This window comes from Mustela lutreola, chromosome 9, assembly GCF_030435805.1.
Source record: "Mustela lutreola isolate mMusLut2 chromosome 9, mMusLut2.pri, whole genome shotgun sequence".
Classification (NCBI taxonomy): Eukaryota; Metazoa; Chordata; class Mammalia; order Carnivora; family Mustelidae; genus Mustela; species Mustela lutreola.
In genome coordinates this window covers 3717696-3736063 of record NC_081298.1, presented here as the reverse complement: position 1 = coordinate 3736063, position 18368 = coordinate 3717696, and the positions used below count along the sequence as shown (strand labels likewise).

The window sequence follows — 18368 nt, the reverse complement described above, 5'->3', positions numbered from 1 at the left end:
CTGGGGCTCTCCCGCAGTCTCCTGGTGGTTTTCATTGAGCAGAGTCCCTCACTAGGCCATTTTCCAAAAGCAAAACCTCCCAGCAGTTCAAACTGTGCCATTCTTAACACCTGCAAGCTTGTGGCAGTCACCCACTGACTCGGAGTAAAGGTGACCTGGCAGCACAGAGAGAAGAATTCTCCCTGTAACCCCCACCCCCTACCCTCCCTCCTTCCTCCCTCTGTCTCCACACTTCCAAATCACTCTCCGCCCAGGCCCAGCAGGAGCCCTGACTGGTTCCGGGCTTGTGATTAGCTCCCTACCCAGGCGCAGATAACTCTTTCAGGAACCTGTGGACTTGACAAGCAGGGACGACTGCTTCAAAGAATAAGGCAGGCACCCCTGGGGAATGACAGCTCCTGCCCAAGGCCAGGGAGGCAGCTGGGTCATGTGACTGGAGCCTCTCCGGAACACGGACTCCAGAAAAGATGAACAAAAAATCACTTTCTCATTGTTTTGATGCTGTAAAAACCAGCACCTAAGAGAATACAGCATCCTGCAGATCTTATTTAAAATTCTGTGAGCAGCCCTGGTGATTAGGGGCCTGCAGCTAGAGGCTGGCGGTGGCTCAGACAAATGAGAAGGGAAAATGGCCGAGCAGGTGGCCTCACCTTCCCCCGCAGGCTGAAGAGTGTCTGGGAGTAGAACTCGTGTAAGCTGAGGCTTGGAAAAAAAAGGGCGTCCCGGTGGCTTCATGGGGCATAGAGAAGCAGCGCGAAGGTCTTTTCCAAGAGCTGATGGTGGCCTGTCACAAACCAGTACAGAGCGCTGGACCCAGGGTCCTAGCTCCAGTTGGTGAAGGGGTCTTAATTGTTTCAGGGCTCACAGGCCCTGCTCTGCGGCGGCCCTGGAGCAGCGTGTGGGTCTGTTTCTGGTTATATGTCTCGTTGCACATCCTAATACATGCATAATTGCTTACTCAAATTATACACACGTTCTACTCTACTGATGTGTTATGTATATTATAAAGGGCATACAGCAATAGATTCAAGAAAGTCTGGAAGAAAACAAATATAAATATAAGCTCCAGTATTTTCTTTCTCAACTTCGCCGTGCCTTCCCACCGGGACGGGAGTACATTTCAGAGATTAGATCAAATGGTCTGATCCGGAAGGTCCTCTTCAGATGGAAAGTGTACAATGCCCATTTTTTCAAAGGCCCTCTAAGCCTGCAGTGTCCAGTACAGTAGTCAACGGGCACATGTGGCTATTTAAATTCATTAAAATGAAATAAAGTAAAACTCACTTCCTCTGCATTTCAAACACTGCATTTCAAATGCTCAACAGCCGCACGTGGTCAGTGCAGATCATAGAACATTCCTGTCATTGTCGGAAGTTGTACAGAGCCACGTGTTTGTATGTAGTCAGGACCGTATGGCTCAGGATTTCATTATAGCCACTGGCCTTTAGTAAGCACGCGCTCTGCGCAAGGCGGCTCGGAAAGCCCTTCCTATGCATCGTCTCCTGTCGTCCCTCCAGCGGCCTCTCGAGTTAGGTGCTGCTGTTGTCTCCATGTCCTAGAGGGGAAAGGAGAATAGAAAGGATAAGGAGTTTCTAGGCTCACCTGAGGGTTTATTGTCCGAGTGTTGCCTTTGTAAATGTTTGTGTGTATGGGCTTCTGGGCACATGTGCTCAGGGAAGGCTATACAGCACACGTGCTTCTCTGTCCCACAGGTACAAAGGCAGTTTTTTACAGAGCCGTGTTCAGCTGAGAGGGAGTGGACTGCGCAGGCCACCCAGGGTGCTGAGAAGAGACGGCCACCCCTCCCCACTCGAGGGGCTGGACCCACGTGGGACCTGCAGGCAGCCTTCTTCAGAAATGGCAGGTAATGTTCTCTTTGGAGGTAAATCCAAACTGGGCACAGGCTCCTTGCAGAGGGCCGGGCTCCTTGCAGAGGCTGGGTGTGCAGGACGGGTAGGAGCCGGCTGTTCTGGCTCCAGGAGCCTGAAGGTATGCTGGCAAAGATGGGACATCTGTGGGACAGTCAGTGTGACCCCAAACTGGGGGGGGGGGGGGCATACTGGGCAAGAATATGGAGAAGTCAGGGTATGTCTTTCAGTCCTGGCCACGTGTGCTGGGCCCGGTGCTAGGTACAGAGCTCCTCCAGGACCTCAGGAACGTGAGTCAGAACTCTAGGTGCCTCCATGTTCCCCTGTCTTTAAAAAGGAAGTTCACTTGATTCTTTCCATAGGGCCATTTCGAGGCTGCAGTGGGTCAGTGGGGGGCTTGAGAGTCAGTGTTGGAATAGAAAGAGGAGCAGCCAGCGCGTGTGGGAGCTGCAGGGAACATTGCTTACATGGAAGGTGTCAGAGGTGCACGTTTTGTCATGCTCAGAAATAAATCAAGGATGAACTAATGCAGAGTGCTTCCTGGAAAAAGGACTATTTTCAGCTGTAATCACTGGGCAACCAGGGCAAATCACTGCACTTCTCCGGACCTTTGTTCTCTGCTCCGGTTCTCCTCCGCCCCAGCAGCCATGGGCCCAGTTTTAGCCTCCTTTGCAAGGTGTTGATGGGGGGAAAAATGGAGAGCTTCTGTGGAAAGGCTACAGGGTCCCATCTGGCCAGCTGTGACTGAATTACCATCCTTTTGTGGCTGATTATTGTCTGTTTGGCTCCAGGGCTTACCCTGGGCTGTGTCTGATGGCTGAGGTTTGGGTCCCTGGGGACAGTTGGCTGGGGGCACCTCCCCCTCCAGCTTTGTGTAGCTCCAGTGCCCCCTGCTGGCAGATGGCTCTTCCTCGCTCCCCCTCTCCACCATCCCCCAAACCCTCTCCCTTAGGCAAGGACAGGGGTTTGTCTTTTGTTTCTCAGTGAGAATTTAAATCAAGGTAAGTATTTGCTCTGGAGGTTGGCCAGGAAGAGCATCGCTCGGACCACGGAGGTTTAGACGGTGGGGTGGGGGGTAGCGCGAAGGCCCCGCAGAGCCCCGCTGGTCCTTCCTTCGCTTCTGGGCCACATTCTCAACTTCAGGACTACTCTTCTCAGATGGGTACAGCCGAGGGAACTGCCCAAGGGCTTGCTTGGGTGACCCCCGCCCCCTCCAACAGAACCCAGTGGCACGCTGCCGCTTGTCCCAAGTGGCAGAACCTTCCCAGCGGCTCTCTTCCCAGCGCCTCAAAGGGGGCTAAGTCAGGCTGCTGCTGGAAGCTCGTGGCAGCTGCCATGCCTGTATTCTGAAGGCTGTGCTGTGCGCTGAGGAGGAGAAAGATGATCCTCTGGGCTGCAGGGAGAAGCCCGATGGGCTGGTGGACCTGCTCGTCCCCTTTCGTTCAGCCACATGGGGGATAACACGGCAGGTCATTTAGCTGCCCCCTGGGATCTGTGTCCGCACAGCGAGGCTGTTGGTAAAGGTTGTACCTACCCAGTGGCTCAGTGTGCGTGTCGGGCGCGCGGCTATATGCAGTAGGTGCCGTGCGACTCCACAGCAGATGATGGATGCTGATTGTGGTGATCTGCTGAGCACGATAAGCACACCTGCATAAAGACAGGCAGGTGCCACGTGCCAAACGAGTGTGGGGTACACGGCATAGATGTGTTTCTGTTGTTGGCAGAGATTGAGGTCAGTGTTGGGGGAGGGACCGGAAGGGGGGGTTTTCTCGAGAGATATAGGGCTTCTTCTATAAATGCAGATGTAGGGAGAACAGAACAGAGGCTTGCTGGATGGGGAGTGGTGAGTAGGGGCTCAGGGGCAAGAATGCAGACTCTGGATAGGGCGGCTGGAGCCCAGATGTGCCAGTGTGCCGGGGCCGGTGGGACAGGGGACAGCCACTGAAGCCGGTGCCCCACCTGGCTACCACCTGTACTAGTTCCTACAGCTGTGGGAGAAATTGCTACCAACTCGTTGGTTTAAAACAACAAAAATTAGTTTTCTCACAGTTACGGAGGCCAGTTGTCTCACACTCTCTCCAGAGGCTTTAGGGAAGGAGCCTTCCAGCCACTTCCAGCTTTTGGCAGCTCCGGCTGTCCCCTGGCTCATGGCTGCATTTCTCCAGCGTCTGCCTCCTTCTGCACGTGGACTTCTCTGTGTATTTCTGTGGATCAAATCTCCTCCTCCTTTTTCCTTGTAAGTATACTTGTCATTGGACTTAGGGCTGATCCCAAATCCAGGCTGCTCTCACTTCCAGTCTCAATGTAATGACACCTGCGAAGACTCTTTGTCCAAGTAAGGCCACAGCCACAGGTGATGCAAACTGGGATTTGGACATACCATTTTGGGGTCACAGTTCAATCACTGTACCACTCTTACGATTTCCCCCCACTGCGAACCAACAGAAGTGACCTAAAAACACGTTTCCAAGTGAGAAAAGCCACAGCACATGTGGACATTCAGGGTTTGATGAGGCACGTTGTGCTCTTACTGAGTATACGCAGTTTGGGTAGGAAAGTTCTGTTCGAACCAAACCAATACACAGTCATTAAGAGTCACCCGGCCCACCACCAGCAGGACATGTTCCAGATTTGGGGGAAGAGTTTAGGAGTAGCTTCAGCACCAGGACCATTGTGTTGGGGTAGAGAACCCATTAGCTTCTCTTTAGGGAGAAGCCCAGGGACAGACGGGGTAGGGCGCAGGCGAGCCCTGCAGGTCTGCCTGTGTGGATTGTGCCCCCGGGGCCTGCAGTTTAGTTCCCACTGGTGTGTCCGGCCTTGCCCTCTGACTATGGGGATGTCAGCCCTGGCTTCTCTCTCCTCTTCTTCCTAATGTGGACAAGTGCCCCGTGTGCTCATGGACCGGGGACCCCCACGTAAGCAGAGACACCAAGCGGGAAGCCTCTGACCTGTCACGATCCTTTGCACCCCCTTCTTCCCTCTGAAAGTTTCTCTCAGCCTCGGGGGTGGTCCTGCCCCCACCCATGTGGACTGATGGAGGGCACCTGGAGACCCCTTCCACGTTGGGAGAAATCCCTCTTCTATCTACCTCCCATCTCAATGGCAGCTTTTCCTACCAAAGCCTCACAGCAAACTGGGGCACGGTGAATGTGGATGAAAAATAGACCCAAACAAACAAACAAACAAACAAGTCAGAAACACAGTCTGAACGTGGAGCTGAGAAAGGAGAGGCCATCCATAGTTCAAACGTCCCCTGGGATGTCGCCCCACACGGGGGTATTATAATGCCCCAGCAATAGCCCAAGTGGTGACAAATATCTCTGCTTTTGTGTTTATTATTTGAGAAGCGGATTGAGCCAGAGGTCTGGGTCACTGGTGCCCATTTTGAAAGGGCTCCCTCCCCTGTAATTAGGAAGAACATGGAGGATGTCCATTAAGAGCAGGTGTGAGCCTGCAGGATGTGGGCTGAGCATTGGCCCGTGGAGTATTAATCACTCCCTGTCCCTTATTGAAGTGTCCGAGTGGGAATAGGGCTGGCTGGTTTACCCAACCGGCCAGCCCAGGGTGGACAGGTCATGATGGACACCAAGTCAGAGGGTGGTAGAGTGCATTAAAATAAATACCTCCTGGAAATCAAAGGGGCTGGGGAGTTTATTGCCACTGCTTGCCCCTACCAGTACTTCACATTTGAGTGACAGGCACTCTGAGAGCTGGGTGTTCGAAGACAGAGTGCCGCTACTTCAGAGGAACCGAACAGCGGGCCTTGGTCACCCACCATCTACAAACAACTTTCTTTTATCCTTTGACCTGGCAGGTCCTGCATGGAGAGATCAGTGCTGGCTTCTGAGTGAGGGAGCTGGCCTCGCCGAGTCCGTGTATGTGTATGTGTGTGTGTGCGCGTGCCTGTGCAGGGATGTGCCTGTGAGTGCATGTGGCTGTGGATATGTTTTTGCGGGGTGTGTGTACGGCAGGAGGTCCTGTTTCCCACGGCGGGACAACGATAGAATCATCTATTTTGGGTGACCTGAGGGGCTGTAAGTTTGAGGGAACTTGACGAAATGCCGCAAAGAAATTGAGAATGGTCTTTGGGGGGAACTTCCCAATTAAAAGATAGGGAAAACCTTTAGCCCTGATCCTTGTAAGTCAACTAGAATCAGAAACATCTCTTCAAATAAGTAGGCATGAATACTTGTGTCGGGGACTGAAAGAAACTGTCATAACCGATTCTTCGTCTTCTTCAGTGTCGGTGACTCTTCCTGTCAACGGTGCATAAAGACGAGAGGCAGAGGATGCTTCTGAGAAATGTTCTTTGACAGGATGCTTGATTTCCCTTCTCTTTAAACTGTTCTGATAGCTGGGTACCGATCACTGCAGTTGACAGATGGCTTGGCAGTGAAGTCATCTGCAAGCAGAAGGCCAGAGAACTTAGGAAGGATAAAGGCCTAATCTATAAGATTTTAGAGTGATTGGAGTCTTTGAGACTTTCCTGAGAACTGAGTCTGTTTTTAAACCTGAATCCAGTGGTCCTTGCCGTCCATGTTTCCAGCAGGAGGGCCAGGGAAGCTGGAAATCTCTCTTGAAATAACAAGTAGCAATGAATTCCTAGCAGCAATGGTGACTGTCCATTGTCAGGGGTGTTGCTGTTTCGGAGCACTGCCTTCCTCGTTCCTGTGCGCCTCAGGATCGCCGGAGAGGCATGGCATTAGGTGGTTTTAATCTCAGAAGCTCAAGGTTCCTCATCAAAGGAATTCATAAAAAGATGCTTTTTAAGATACTAAGTAGTTGGGCGCCTGGGTGTCTCAGTGGGTTAAAGCCTCTGTCTTCGGCTCAGGTCATGATCCCAGGGTCCTGGGATCGAGTCCCGCATCGGGCTCTCTGCTCAGCGGGGAGCCTGCTTTCTCCTCTCTCTCTGCCTGCCTCTCTGCCTACTTGTGATCTCTGTCTGTCAAATACATAAATAAAATCTTTTAAAAAAAAAATAAAAAAAAAAATAAAAAAAAAAAAAAAAAAAAAAAAAAAAAAGATACTAAGTAGTTGCATATCCCAAGAAGAGCATACAGCGATTTGAGGGAAAACATTATAATCCAAACTTTCTTTATGGGACGCCCCAGTCACAGGCTGCCTGGGGAGGCGATGATTGTCAGAGGATGAGAACATTCTCCAGTAAACTGACTGCTTATAAATTCAGACTCCTTTAAAGTACCACTTTCTCTGTGTCTCTCTCTCTTAGCATAGCTTTCATTCCTGCCCTTCAGATTAATTTTCATGATATAAATTGATTGCCAAGTGAAACCATAAATCATGCTCAGGCCATAGAATTTCATGAAGTTAATGGAAGTGACCACTGCCTTGATGGAAACTCAGTGACAGAATCTGACTAGTTGACAAATGGACAGGAGAACTCCAAGGAGGCTAATTCCAAGAGAGTGAGGTACATGTTGGAGAGTTAGGAGAAGCCCCTTGGGAGAATTGAGGAGGCCATATAATATTGGGGAGGGGAGGTCCCTCTTAATCTTCCTGTGAGCGTAAATGTAGATTGAAGAACAGCTCGTAAAACTGCTCTATGGTTTTGTCCCCATCAGCACTGGATTAACCTTCATTGATATCAACAATTAGCTCACAGTTTGCCGTGAGGGCTTATTTTTATTTTATCTTTGTTGGTTTATCAGCTTACTTTCACAACTTTTGATTTCAAGATAAATTCTCAGAGTCCTTAATAGAGTTCCCACTATTTACTGTGTGAGTTTTGGTCCCCGTGGTGAATGGATTCCTTTTAGGTGGCCTTTCCCCAGTGGCCTTTCCCGGCTGCCACTGGGGAAGCTTACTCATCTTGGTGAATAAGGGCCCGATTTGCCGAGCTGATGGGTCATCTTTGCCTATGCACCCATGCCTAGCACGTTGTCAGGTTCTTAGCAAGCATTTATGGAATGAGCAACTGAACAAACAGAAGGGAGTTGCCCTGAACCTCAGCCCAGTTGAAAGGATGAGCAAAATCAACTCCCAAGGCTTATTGGAGAATGAAAGAAGGGTCAGGCAGCTGGTAGTCTTCATCTCTGGTTGTATTTTGGAGCATTGTCAGCAACAGGAGTCCAGTGGGTGTGTGGTTTGGATGGCAGGGAGCGAAGCAGCATAAAAGAAACTTTATCTTTATTTTCTTCATAAAAGAAACTTTTTCATCTAAAATGAAACTTCCATGTTCTCCTACCTTTGCTGGGCTCAGTTTTGTGGCACTACCGTCTTCAACCTTAAGGATCGTCTGTCTGTCTAATGCCACCTCAGGTATACCGATGGAAGCCCCGGAGAGGTACATACGGTGACTTTGAACCTGAGGATGCTCACTCTGATGTCTCTTAACCTGGGGTCCTCTCTTACACAATGGTGGGACTAAACCTTGAGTGGGGCATTTGCCAAAGCCCGCACTTCAGTCGAAACAATCTGTGGGCAGTGCTATCTTCAAAAATCCTGTAACTTGGTTGCAAGAGTGCGCTCAGTGTTTGTAGCTCTGAGCAGAAATTCTCATGCAGAAGATGTTTGAGGACCACTGAGTAAAAGAAGTAAGGAAAAGAGGCATTCTGTCTGTCCCAGCTGTTTGAAGATCAACAACAAACGCTCCCTCTAAGGAGGGGAATGAGGAACTTTCCAGTGTCCTTGCTTTGCTGCACAGTGCGTGCCATTTGGATTTAGCATTAAGCCTCTCAAACCGCTCCAGCATCTTGAGGGACTGGCTTGTTGTGGTGGGATTAAGATACTGGAGTTGTGTCTTCTAGGTGGTGTGGGGAGCAGCGTCTCAAGAGTTCAGAGTGTTGGAATGTGCGGTGGGATGCTGGTGTTTCTCATCTGGTGCTGGCTTAGTGCTTGGGGGCGGTTCTCTGGTTGGCAGCTGCTCCGCACCAGTGTGAACCAGCTGGTGTAGGTCAGCCAGAGACCATCTCTTCTGCTGTAAGGGGCAGTTCGCCACCAACCGTTGTCATGACAGTGGTTTCTTTATTGTTTACTTCACAAGTTGGGGTCTCATCTAAGAAGAGGATTTGTGCAGATGTGTGTGTGTGCAGGTGCACGTGTGTGTGTGCGCGTGTGCATGTGTGTGCACATGTGTGTGCACAGCTCGCACTGGAAGGTTATTTTTCCATTAGAAAAGCAATAGAAAAACCCACACATCCATATAAAGTAGATGACACCACCTGAGCGAAAGCAGCTACTGATTCTCTTTTGTTGTGGTTACTCAGTTCCCAGTGTGTTTCTCCTGATGAGGTCACTGCTCTGAAATGAATACTTTTCTTTTCAAAATGGGGGGCGCAGTGGAGATGAACACAAGATTATTGAATTCTCTTTGCATTTCAAGTGGGACTTTCTGGTCTCCGGGAGCTTAAAACCCATGAGCATGCAACCCTATTAGCAGTTTCCTAATATCACTGTTATTGACCCTGGGCTGCAAAAAAGAATCTCATTAGGTTTGCCCTGTTTTCATGTTTATATGCACATCCCTTTCTCTCTAGTCGATGACATACCAGTTTTTATTTTTTTATTTTTGAAACCCTTTGTGTTAAAAGGACCTGCTCCATTAATTGAGACCTGTTCTATTTACTCTGATGCTGGGATACATTAAAACATTCCATGGTATAAAGAGCGCGCTTATGTATTTCCTTAGAAATGCGTTTTGCAGAGCTGAATGGGGAACATGGATGTGGCTGAGGTTAATTATTCGGGTTTCGTCAGGCACATTGGCAGCCGTACACTTGTGCTGGTGCACAGACTAAACCTGGAACACTGAGGGGAGCCGAGCATGGCCCTCTGCCCGGATGACATGTCTGAAGTCCTACCGATTGAGGGGGATGTTTTATTGAACCATAAGAACTATACCATGTTTATGGTTTTGCAATTTCCTGCAGCCAGTATGGCTTGAAACACTGAACATGATGAAGTTCAGGGCTGTGTTTCACAGTGAGATTTTAGAAACTCTCCCAGCAAGCTAGTGATAAGGGACTCTTTATGTCCTTTGCAACTGGAGAAACAGAGATCCAGGGAGGCGTCAGCAGCTTGCCTGGGGCCCTGGCGTGATAAAGCTGGTGGTCAGCAGTGTTCTCTGCATTCACATAATTCACGTGTCACCTCTAGAAATGTTGCGTCTGCATGTCACTTGTGTGAATGTTTGCTCATCTTATCCTTTAAACTCATTCACCAAAAACGCAAATACATTTATTTTAAAGAGAAACTATTTCTGCACACGGATAATGGAAAGCCAACATCACCTGGCATTAAGAGAGTGCCACAGGATAAAAACACTCTAATGTTTGATGGTAAATGGATTCCCACTGCAGTCTGCTGTGGGCAGAAGGCCAGGAGCCCTTGGAAGGCCCCCCTCTGCTGGCAAGAGAGTGTGAAGTCTTGAGGGGCATTAGAGGTCCATTAGCACCCAGTTGAGACTTTCTTCTTTCCCTTGATGAGAGGGATTCCAAGGGCATGGCTCTCTCACTGTGTGATGCAGTTTTATTTAACTTTAAGCTGGGAATCTCCTCTCCCTGGGACTTTGGTGGCTGCCACACCCTTTCCTTGACCAAAGGAAGGACCTCCCTCAGCTTGTGTTGTCCTAACCTAATGTTTCCTTAACTTTTATAAGGCCTTGCTTGACCTGTATAGATTTAAACTCTGCATTCACCAGAGTCAGCTGCCGAGGCCATGGAATGACCTGCACGGACCCTCCTGGAAGTCCGTACCTTCTCTGCCTCCTTAGGGGTGGGCAGGGCCTGCCAGGGGCCTCCCAGGCAACTTCAGACTCTGTATATCTGATTCCCACACAGCGCCCCAGAGGCTTCTGCTGAGGAAGGGGGTGGTGAGAAAGGCCTGAGGGCCCAGGTGCCATCAGAGGATGCAGGAGAGGCCGGGTACTCTTTGGGCCTTTGCAGACATTCAGGTGGGGCGTTGATCTTGCTTCTGAGGAAGACGGAGACCTGCTGAAGGGTTTGGGTACAAGGAGGAGGGCAGCGGGGAGACTGTCACTGGAGGCGTTGAAAAGATCACTCCGGGCGCAGAGTGGAGCAGGGATTGTGGCAGATGGCGTGGTCCCCAGGAGACTGATTGGAAGGCCCTGGAGACAGGCTGGGCACATTTGTGTTTAAAAAGATCTTGGGAAAATTGATGCTCCACCTAGAGGTATAAAATAGTGAATCATTAATTTTTAATTATGTGTGTAAGCATGAATGATACTTCCTTTAACGCATCAGAGTACAGTAGATAAGGCTAATGCTCGCTTTGACCACCCCCCTCCCCCCGCCATTCCCAGCACCCCCTCAGATAAAACGGCTGTTTGGAGTGCATCTGCCAGATGGTTATCTGTGCGTGTGCGTGCGTGTGTGCTTAACAGCCACGTGCATGTGTGCTTAACAGCCACATGTATGTCTCATTGTGCAACTCGCTGCTTGTTTTACTCAACCACATTTCATAGTTTTCCACACTGTTAATAAATACACAGAGACCTATCTCAACCTTGCAGATAGGGACAGAGCCTCTCTGTGTGGGAGGGCTCTGAGTTATGGAGCCGTGCTAATCAGGGGGAGTCTGGCATTGCCAGCCTTTCACTGTTGCATCCTGCTCCTGGGACCGGCTGTTCAAACTTCTTGGCCTGAGCGGGGGGTTTTCTATAGGGAGACCCAAGTAGAGGGATGGCTGAGTCTCTGGGTGCTGGGTTGCACATTTCTGATAGATCTCTCCAGATTGCTTCTCTGTTTACATTCCCAGCTGTAGCATTTCAAAGTACATCTTCTTTTCCTTGATCTTCTCCAACTTTTTAAAAAAGTTCCTCTGATGGCTAAAAGATACTGCCTCCGGTGCCCGTGGACAGCGTGGCCTTCCTGCCTCACCCGGCAGCTCACTTGGGACCACTCCCCAGATGGACCATGTGGAAGGCTGGCCTTACCCAGTAGGGAAAAAACTTGGAGGAATCACAAGACTGTTTTTGTTCTTGTTTTCTTTTCTTTTAAATCGCAGGGAAGTGAGTCTCTCTTGACCAGACTTTAGGTCCACCAGTACAGTTTGATGTTCTCTCCCAATATTAATAGATTTGTTCCTCAGTCAAGGCACGACGTCTTAGTCTGCTTTGAGAGAGCTCTGTCACTGTGGAGGACACAGAGCCACGCAGGCCTTCTCTGTGCCTAGCCAATTCATTAGACCCGGTGAGCAGTTTGCAGGAGGGATGAATCGATCTGCCGGCTGCTGAGCCCTGAGTGTCGCCCAGCTCCCTCCCAGAGAGCTCAGGCCGCCCGGGAGCTCAGGAGAGCAAATAGTCATATGTGAGGGCTTTAGAGAGAGGCTGAGCAGCATCTTTTCTCTGCATTATAAACAGAAGGCAGAGAGATGGATTTCTCAGTCCTTTTTGGTTTAGTGTGGGATTTGGGGCCACAGCCCAGACTCCCAGGATAAAATGAGAAGGCTCACAGAACTGCGTCTGCCAATATGATAGCAATGTTTCTCTCTGCAAGCTTTTATTATCCCCAAACAGACACCCTGGCTGTCTTATTCGGAAATGTTGCCACTGGAGGTGGAGCTCTCCACTCTGCATGTGGTGGCAGGAAGGGCTCTGGGTGTAGGGAAAAGGGACTCCATTGAAACTGGCCTGAGCAAAACCCTTCTCGTGTAAGACGATGGCTGTAGGCTTGGCCAGGTTCAGAGGTTTGGGTGATGCCATCAGGACGATGTTTCTCTCCATCGCTTGGCCCCTCTGTCCTCTTAGTTGTCAGCTGTAGCTCCCCTGGGACCTCCCAGCCCGTTCACACTCTGCCCAGCTCCTTGCCCAAGTTCCCAGGCTGAATTTTGCTGGCCCGAATGGGGCCATGTGTCTCTCCTGAGTTAGTCACTAGGGATTTGAGTGGCCAGGTCTGGATCGCGTACCTGACCTTGTTTGGAGGGACTGGCAGGGGCCTCCTTTGCCACGGCAGTTAAGGGTCAAGGAGAGCTGGTCTCCCCAAAGAAGAGGGGACAAGGCAGGTAAAGAGCACGGATGTCCAGATTACCTCTTACTCCTGGGCTCATGCAGTTCAGCACACACATGTGATGAGTTGAGTCCCCTTTTGCCCCTTGAGAGCGCCGAGGGGGAAGATTACGTGGGCCCTCTTCTCAAGGAGTTTAGGGACTGTTTGGTGGACGGGGACGCCTTTGTGGCACAGACTAGAGTCACACAGCCTGAGGTTCACATGCAATTACTGGGGCCTGCTCTGTGCCAGGCAGTGTGTGGGAGCAGGAAGAGAGGCATAGAAGAACATGACGCGGCCCTTGTCCTTAGGGAGAGCCCAGTCTGGCAGAGGGAGCCGGCACAGACTGGTAAACAAGTCATTACAGATGCAGTGCGGTAAGCGCGCTGATATGATTAAGCTGCCAAATGAGGGACTCTGACAAGGCCGGCTGGAGCGAGAAGGGAGAGTAGGCTAGCATAAACAGGAACATAATGAGGGGGGGCCGCCACGCTTCTGACCCCCCCCTCGAAGGCCCCTCCACCTGGGCCCCCACCGCGAGTGGAGTGATGGCAGCACGCGGCCGGCCCGAAGGCAGCCCTTCTCTGTCATCCGTCTTTTCCTCGTTGGATCATAAAGAAATTTTGCCATATACACTAAACTGCTGGAAATGGAGGCGCACAGCACTTAACTACTATTTACTTATTTATCTAAAATGCTAAGTGTTTCCCTTGGCAGTCACTAATAGATTCCTGTAGGAACGGAGCGATACATTCTGAATTCTGATTTCTGTGCCAACGGAAGGTGAGAACGTGCACTCATGGCTGGTTCAGTTGAGGAAGTGGGAGGGCAGGATGATACAGTCATTTAAGGAGAAGTTGAAATACGGGCATTTGAAAGATAGACGTATGTTTATCTTGAGAGTTTGAGAGAGAGAAAGAAAGACATACCTTCAATCCCAAACCTGAAATGAAAACTGTCCTGCTTTTGAAGGACCTTCTGGAAACCATTCTCAACCTTGAGTTGGAAGAGCCCCTTCTTAGCAGATCCCACAAAAGAAGATCTGAGTCTTGTTCTAGAATTTTCTGTGTGAAATGCTGAAGCCAGTAGGCAGATAGAGTCAGAGGATGAGACAGAATGAGAAGTGACGATCTCTGGCATTATGTTCAGCAGACCTCCAGCTGGCATGCAGAATTACCAAGGATTCAGAGCTCACCTCGCTGGGTCTTTCTCTTCCCACTTCCACATCATACCTTCTCTTCAGGAGGGGGTAGGTTTGGAGACAGGTGATCCTCTAGGAGGATTACTCCTCTAGGAGTAATTCTAACTAAGGTGTTAGTGGTAAGTTGAGGCAGAACGGTGGCATCAGCACCTCTAGGTGAGCCTAGAGGAGGAGTGATCCTGTAATACATACAGTAACATTAAAATACATCAGTCATAATGAGAAGGTAATTCTCTTCTTAATTCCCCTCTAAGTCTCTTGATTATATCACAGAGAATGTCTTGTTTTGATGCTACTACTTAATGCCTGCTAACCAACTCTTTATTAATCTCCCTGTTAAACAGAGAGAGGTTAGGTTGCAAATCCAGCTAGAATTTGAGAGCACAGTTCTGTTTTTATTACATTTATATTTACAGGTATCCTTGTATGCTGGACATCTCACCTTACCCAGCTGATTTGTACAAAAGACCTTAGATAGCCAATAATCCCAGTACCCTCCTCTTAGCCTTTTTTAGGACAAGACTGGTGTAGGGAAGAAATTTTGGTTTTGGAGTCAGAAGAATTTGTTCCTCTTACTGCATTCTTGGGCGAGGGCCATCCCTTCTCTTTGCTTCAGTTCCTCATCTGTCAAAATGGGGGTGTTAGATAGATCTCAGAGGTGTTCACCTGCACTGATTCGTTTCACCTGACCCCTGAAAACCCCATGAAACTGGTCTGGGAATCTGCCCAGGGGGCTGTTGAGAGGCTCAAGCTATGTGTGTTGGTGAGTAGAAGGGTGTTTTGTCAACCATAGAGGACTCTGTCAGTGTGGCTTTCATGGCTGACAATGGGAGGCTGTGTGCTGAATTTCCACCCCAGGTCTGGAGAAGACCTCTACAAGTCCCATGAGTCCATGGCTGGTGAATTTCATTGTTATTGGGGAGCTATTTGGGGGCACTTTATGACACATGGTTGCATAGGTGCTCTCCCTGTCTCAGGTGAGACCCTTTGAAGGATCAGAATAACCCTCTGTGGCCCAGCCCCACCCCATCTCCCTGGCAACCCCCAGCTCTGCTTAGGGGCCCTGCCTTCCTCTGAAGATGTGCATTCACACTGGCCCTCACCCCAACATTGGATGCTGGCAGGGAGCACAGGAAATCTGCTCCAGCAACAAGCATTGCCCTCTGCCTGAGCATTTGGAGAGTTTCCTCCAAGGGTTTTTCCTCATCTCATTTTCACTATGACCCTGTGGGGTCGGGAGGGGGGTATTGTGGCCATCCTCCATCCCAGTTAGGAGGCCTGCCTGAATTCAAACATTGAGGACAAGAAATGCAAGTTGAGGTCCAAGGTTTTTCCTTTGCTAAAACTCTAAAAATTTTGGCTTGTTTATTTCCTTAACTTCAGAGACACGAAAAAGTAATTGTTGTACCCTCCACGTAGACATTAGTGATCATTTCCAGTCATTGTCAGCTCTCCCATTTCTGCTACAAGGCACCTGGCGTGCCGGGAATGGACAAAAACCATTTTTCTAAGTACTTGCATTTGAAATTATTAAGTGTTCATTAAGCACCCCCGGGTGCAAAGCACTCTCGGAGATGTTTGTTTCTCAATTTTCTATAATTTCCTTATATTTTTCCCCCTAGCTAAAGGCAGATTGAAAAATGAACTCAGAGCATTGAGTCTGTGAATCATAGTTAATGTGCGACGCCCCCTCCCTTAACTGCGCTGTTTTCCTTCCTCCTCCTCATCTCTCTTGATTTCTTATGAATCCTATAAAGTTCTCGTTCTTTTTAACCCCTACTCAGGGACTGGAACTTTTGCTTTACTCCTGACTACCCGGCAGGAAGAAATGGGTGCAAAAGCCCCGACCAGCCCTTTGCCCCAGCGTGTGGGTGAGAGCAGTGGAAAAATCAGGAAGGCAGCACAGACAGCCTTGGATAGGCAGTCTGGGCTGCAGGGGCTCGCGGCAGTCTGAGAGCCCTGGTGCGGGATGAGCTCATCTCATCTCCTGTCTCTGCTTCCCCCCAGCCCCCCATTGGCATTAGGGGGCGGTGGGCACCACGTCTTTGCGTGGACCCTTCTAGAAGGAACAAGAAAGCCCAAAGCCCCCCTCCTGTCCGCCCTCTCGGGCTCTGTCATTTGGGTTCTTACATGAGCAGAGAGAAAGGCTGTGTTTTTTCTTTTTCTTTCTTTTTTTTTTTTTTTTTTTTTTTTCCCTTTGGCAACAACCTCGTATAACCTCCAAAGTTACCCATGAATTTACCAAAACTTTTTATGAAACTGTTTTAACCTCTGGTGGGGGTTAAAAAACAAGCTCTGCGAATTTATTACCCGGAAGAAGCGAAGCACGACTCTTTATTTGATGTGAAACTGTCTTCCAAACTTCAAGGGAGCCCCCTAGCGCCGGTCTGTGAATACAGGCTGACACAGCATACGTTTGCAGCCTGCTTCTGCCCGGGTGCCCGATCTCGGCCAGGCCTGGGTCTGGATGTGCATTGGACCTGGCTTTACCCGGGGTGGGGGCGGGGGGGGGGGTGCTGGGCACATGGGGGGCTGCTCTGTATACCAGGGGGCCCCTCACCACAGATTTGTCTCATGCTCCTAGGAATTTACGTGGCTGAACTAATGTGTAAGGCTGCAGCCAGAGAAAGGGAGAGGAGGGTTTTAGAGACAGGGAGTCCTGGTGCTTCTGGAAACAGGCTGGACCCCTGCTGGAGAAGGACTTCCGCCATTGTCAGAGCAGGAAGACCCTGGCTCTTCTGTGTGATTCTGTTGCTTGTACTTAAATGCTGCCTGCGTGTGCAAGAACAAACATGATTGCCAGACGAGAGGAGGCAGAAGCCCCAGCTGAGAACAGGAGAGTCGGAGAGGGGAGGAAAGGAGGAGCCAGAGAAGATGGATAAGAGTCGGGAAGGACTGCACGGGGCGCTCAAGCACCTTTTCGGGGTTTGAGGACTGTCCTGAGGCATGTGATGTGGAATCCAGGATTCCGCCACGAACTTAAGCTGCCTGTCTTTGTGTATTGAGCAGGACCTCTGAAGCTCTCTGTGCCAAGTAGGAGACGTTTCTATCCTCCCCAACTAGGAAACACACCGGCTCTCTTTCAGAGTTGGCCATGTTTTTTTAAAAAGCACATGAAAAATGTTAATAGCAAACCTTTTAAAACAGAGATGCAGGAGAGGAGAGAGGCTGCAGCAGCCTGCCCAGCGGGGGCCATGGTGCCTCTCCTTGGTGCCAGAGTCATTGGGAGGCAACGTGGGGGCGGGGGTGGAGACAACCTGGCTTGCATCTGGTGGTCCCCAGCCTCCCTTGTCTGGTCTCTGGGGAGAGTCTTTGCTTCTCCCCATCTTGGTTTACCATCCGTAACATGAGGCTTATAATAGCAGTAACTGCTTGCTGTTGAGTTACCATTTATATCATATATATATAATTTAAAATTTAATAATTATAATTTATAATTTAATCAGATATGATTTAAAATGGAGCTGCGTGGTGAGCTTGCCAGCTCATTGTTACTAATCTGTCTTTATAGAGAAGCCAGAGACACAGAATTTTCCATTAAAGAAACTCTCCCAATTTTTACACGATGGTGATGAATTTGCACTCAAACACACACGTACCCACGGATCCGGACCCACGCGCACTCAGGTAGTTTCCGGCCTTCACCTCAGAGGCGGCCTCAGGAGGAGCAGGGAGCCGGGAGGAGGGGAGGGCGCCGGCCGCCGTCTCGCACCCGGAGCACCTGGGGCACTCGAGCCAAACGCCGAACCCAGTGTGCTCACGCTACTGTGGGGCAAATGATTTTTGGGGAAGTGGGCCCACTCCGCTCCCCCTGGGAGGGTACAGACAGCACCCACTGTGAGTTCAAGAGCACGAGGAATTCCTCCGTGGCCGCTGTGGAAGCGCGATGCAGTGCTCTCATCTTTGTCCCTGGAGACTTCTCTCTCTCCTTACAACGGGTGCGCGCTTTTTGCCGGCCCACACATCTGTTGCTTGGCTTCCGTCAGTGGCATCTGTTCCCAGGCTGGCTTCTCCCAAGTTCAAGGGGGTGACACTCCCCTGCACCATGAGAAGAGAACATAGGGGCTGCCCCTTCTGGCTTTCCTATGGCCCTTCCCGATTCCATGCCCTTCCGCCCCGAGGACGGCGCTTGTTGCCCACGCACACTTGCTGCCCTGTCGTCGCGACAAGTCTGACTGCGCTCATACCTGGCCCGGTCCTGGCTGAGGCATCTCTCTCAACTTGGGCATCCACACGCTTGGGGCTGTTTACTGAGCAGCTACTGCGCATTTGACATTGTTTCTTGAAGGGCATATCAAGCATACTTCACTGTGTTCCCGCTGTCTCGTAAAGTGT

The 18368-nt window shown here is 50.1% G+C and overlaps 1 protein-coding gene and 1 long non-coding RNA gene across 5 annotated transcripts in view; one reads left to right on the top strand and one right to left on the bottom strand.

Moving 5' to 3' along the window:
* Positions 1–18368, top strand: part of ZNF831 (zinc finger protein 831) — a 104223-nt gene that overhangs the window by 57589 nt on the left and 28266 nt on the right. For all 4 annotated transcript variants that reach the window (XM_059132544.1, XM_059132542.1, XM_059132541.1 and 1 more), the window contains one exon: positions 1713–1864. In XM_059132544.1, the coding sequence (XP_058988527.1) occupies positions 1713–1864 (152 nt within the window). The remainder of the gene's footprint in view (positions 1–1712; positions 1865–18368) is intronic.
* LOC131807318 (uncharacterized) lies at positions 10049–14948 on the bottom strand. Its single transcript, XR_009344392.1, has 3 exons — positions 14610–14948; positions 13762–14212; positions 10049–11012 (listed from the first exon to the last, which is right to left on the bottom strand). It is a non-coding gene; the product is annotated as an uncharacterized LOC131807318 (long non-coding RNA).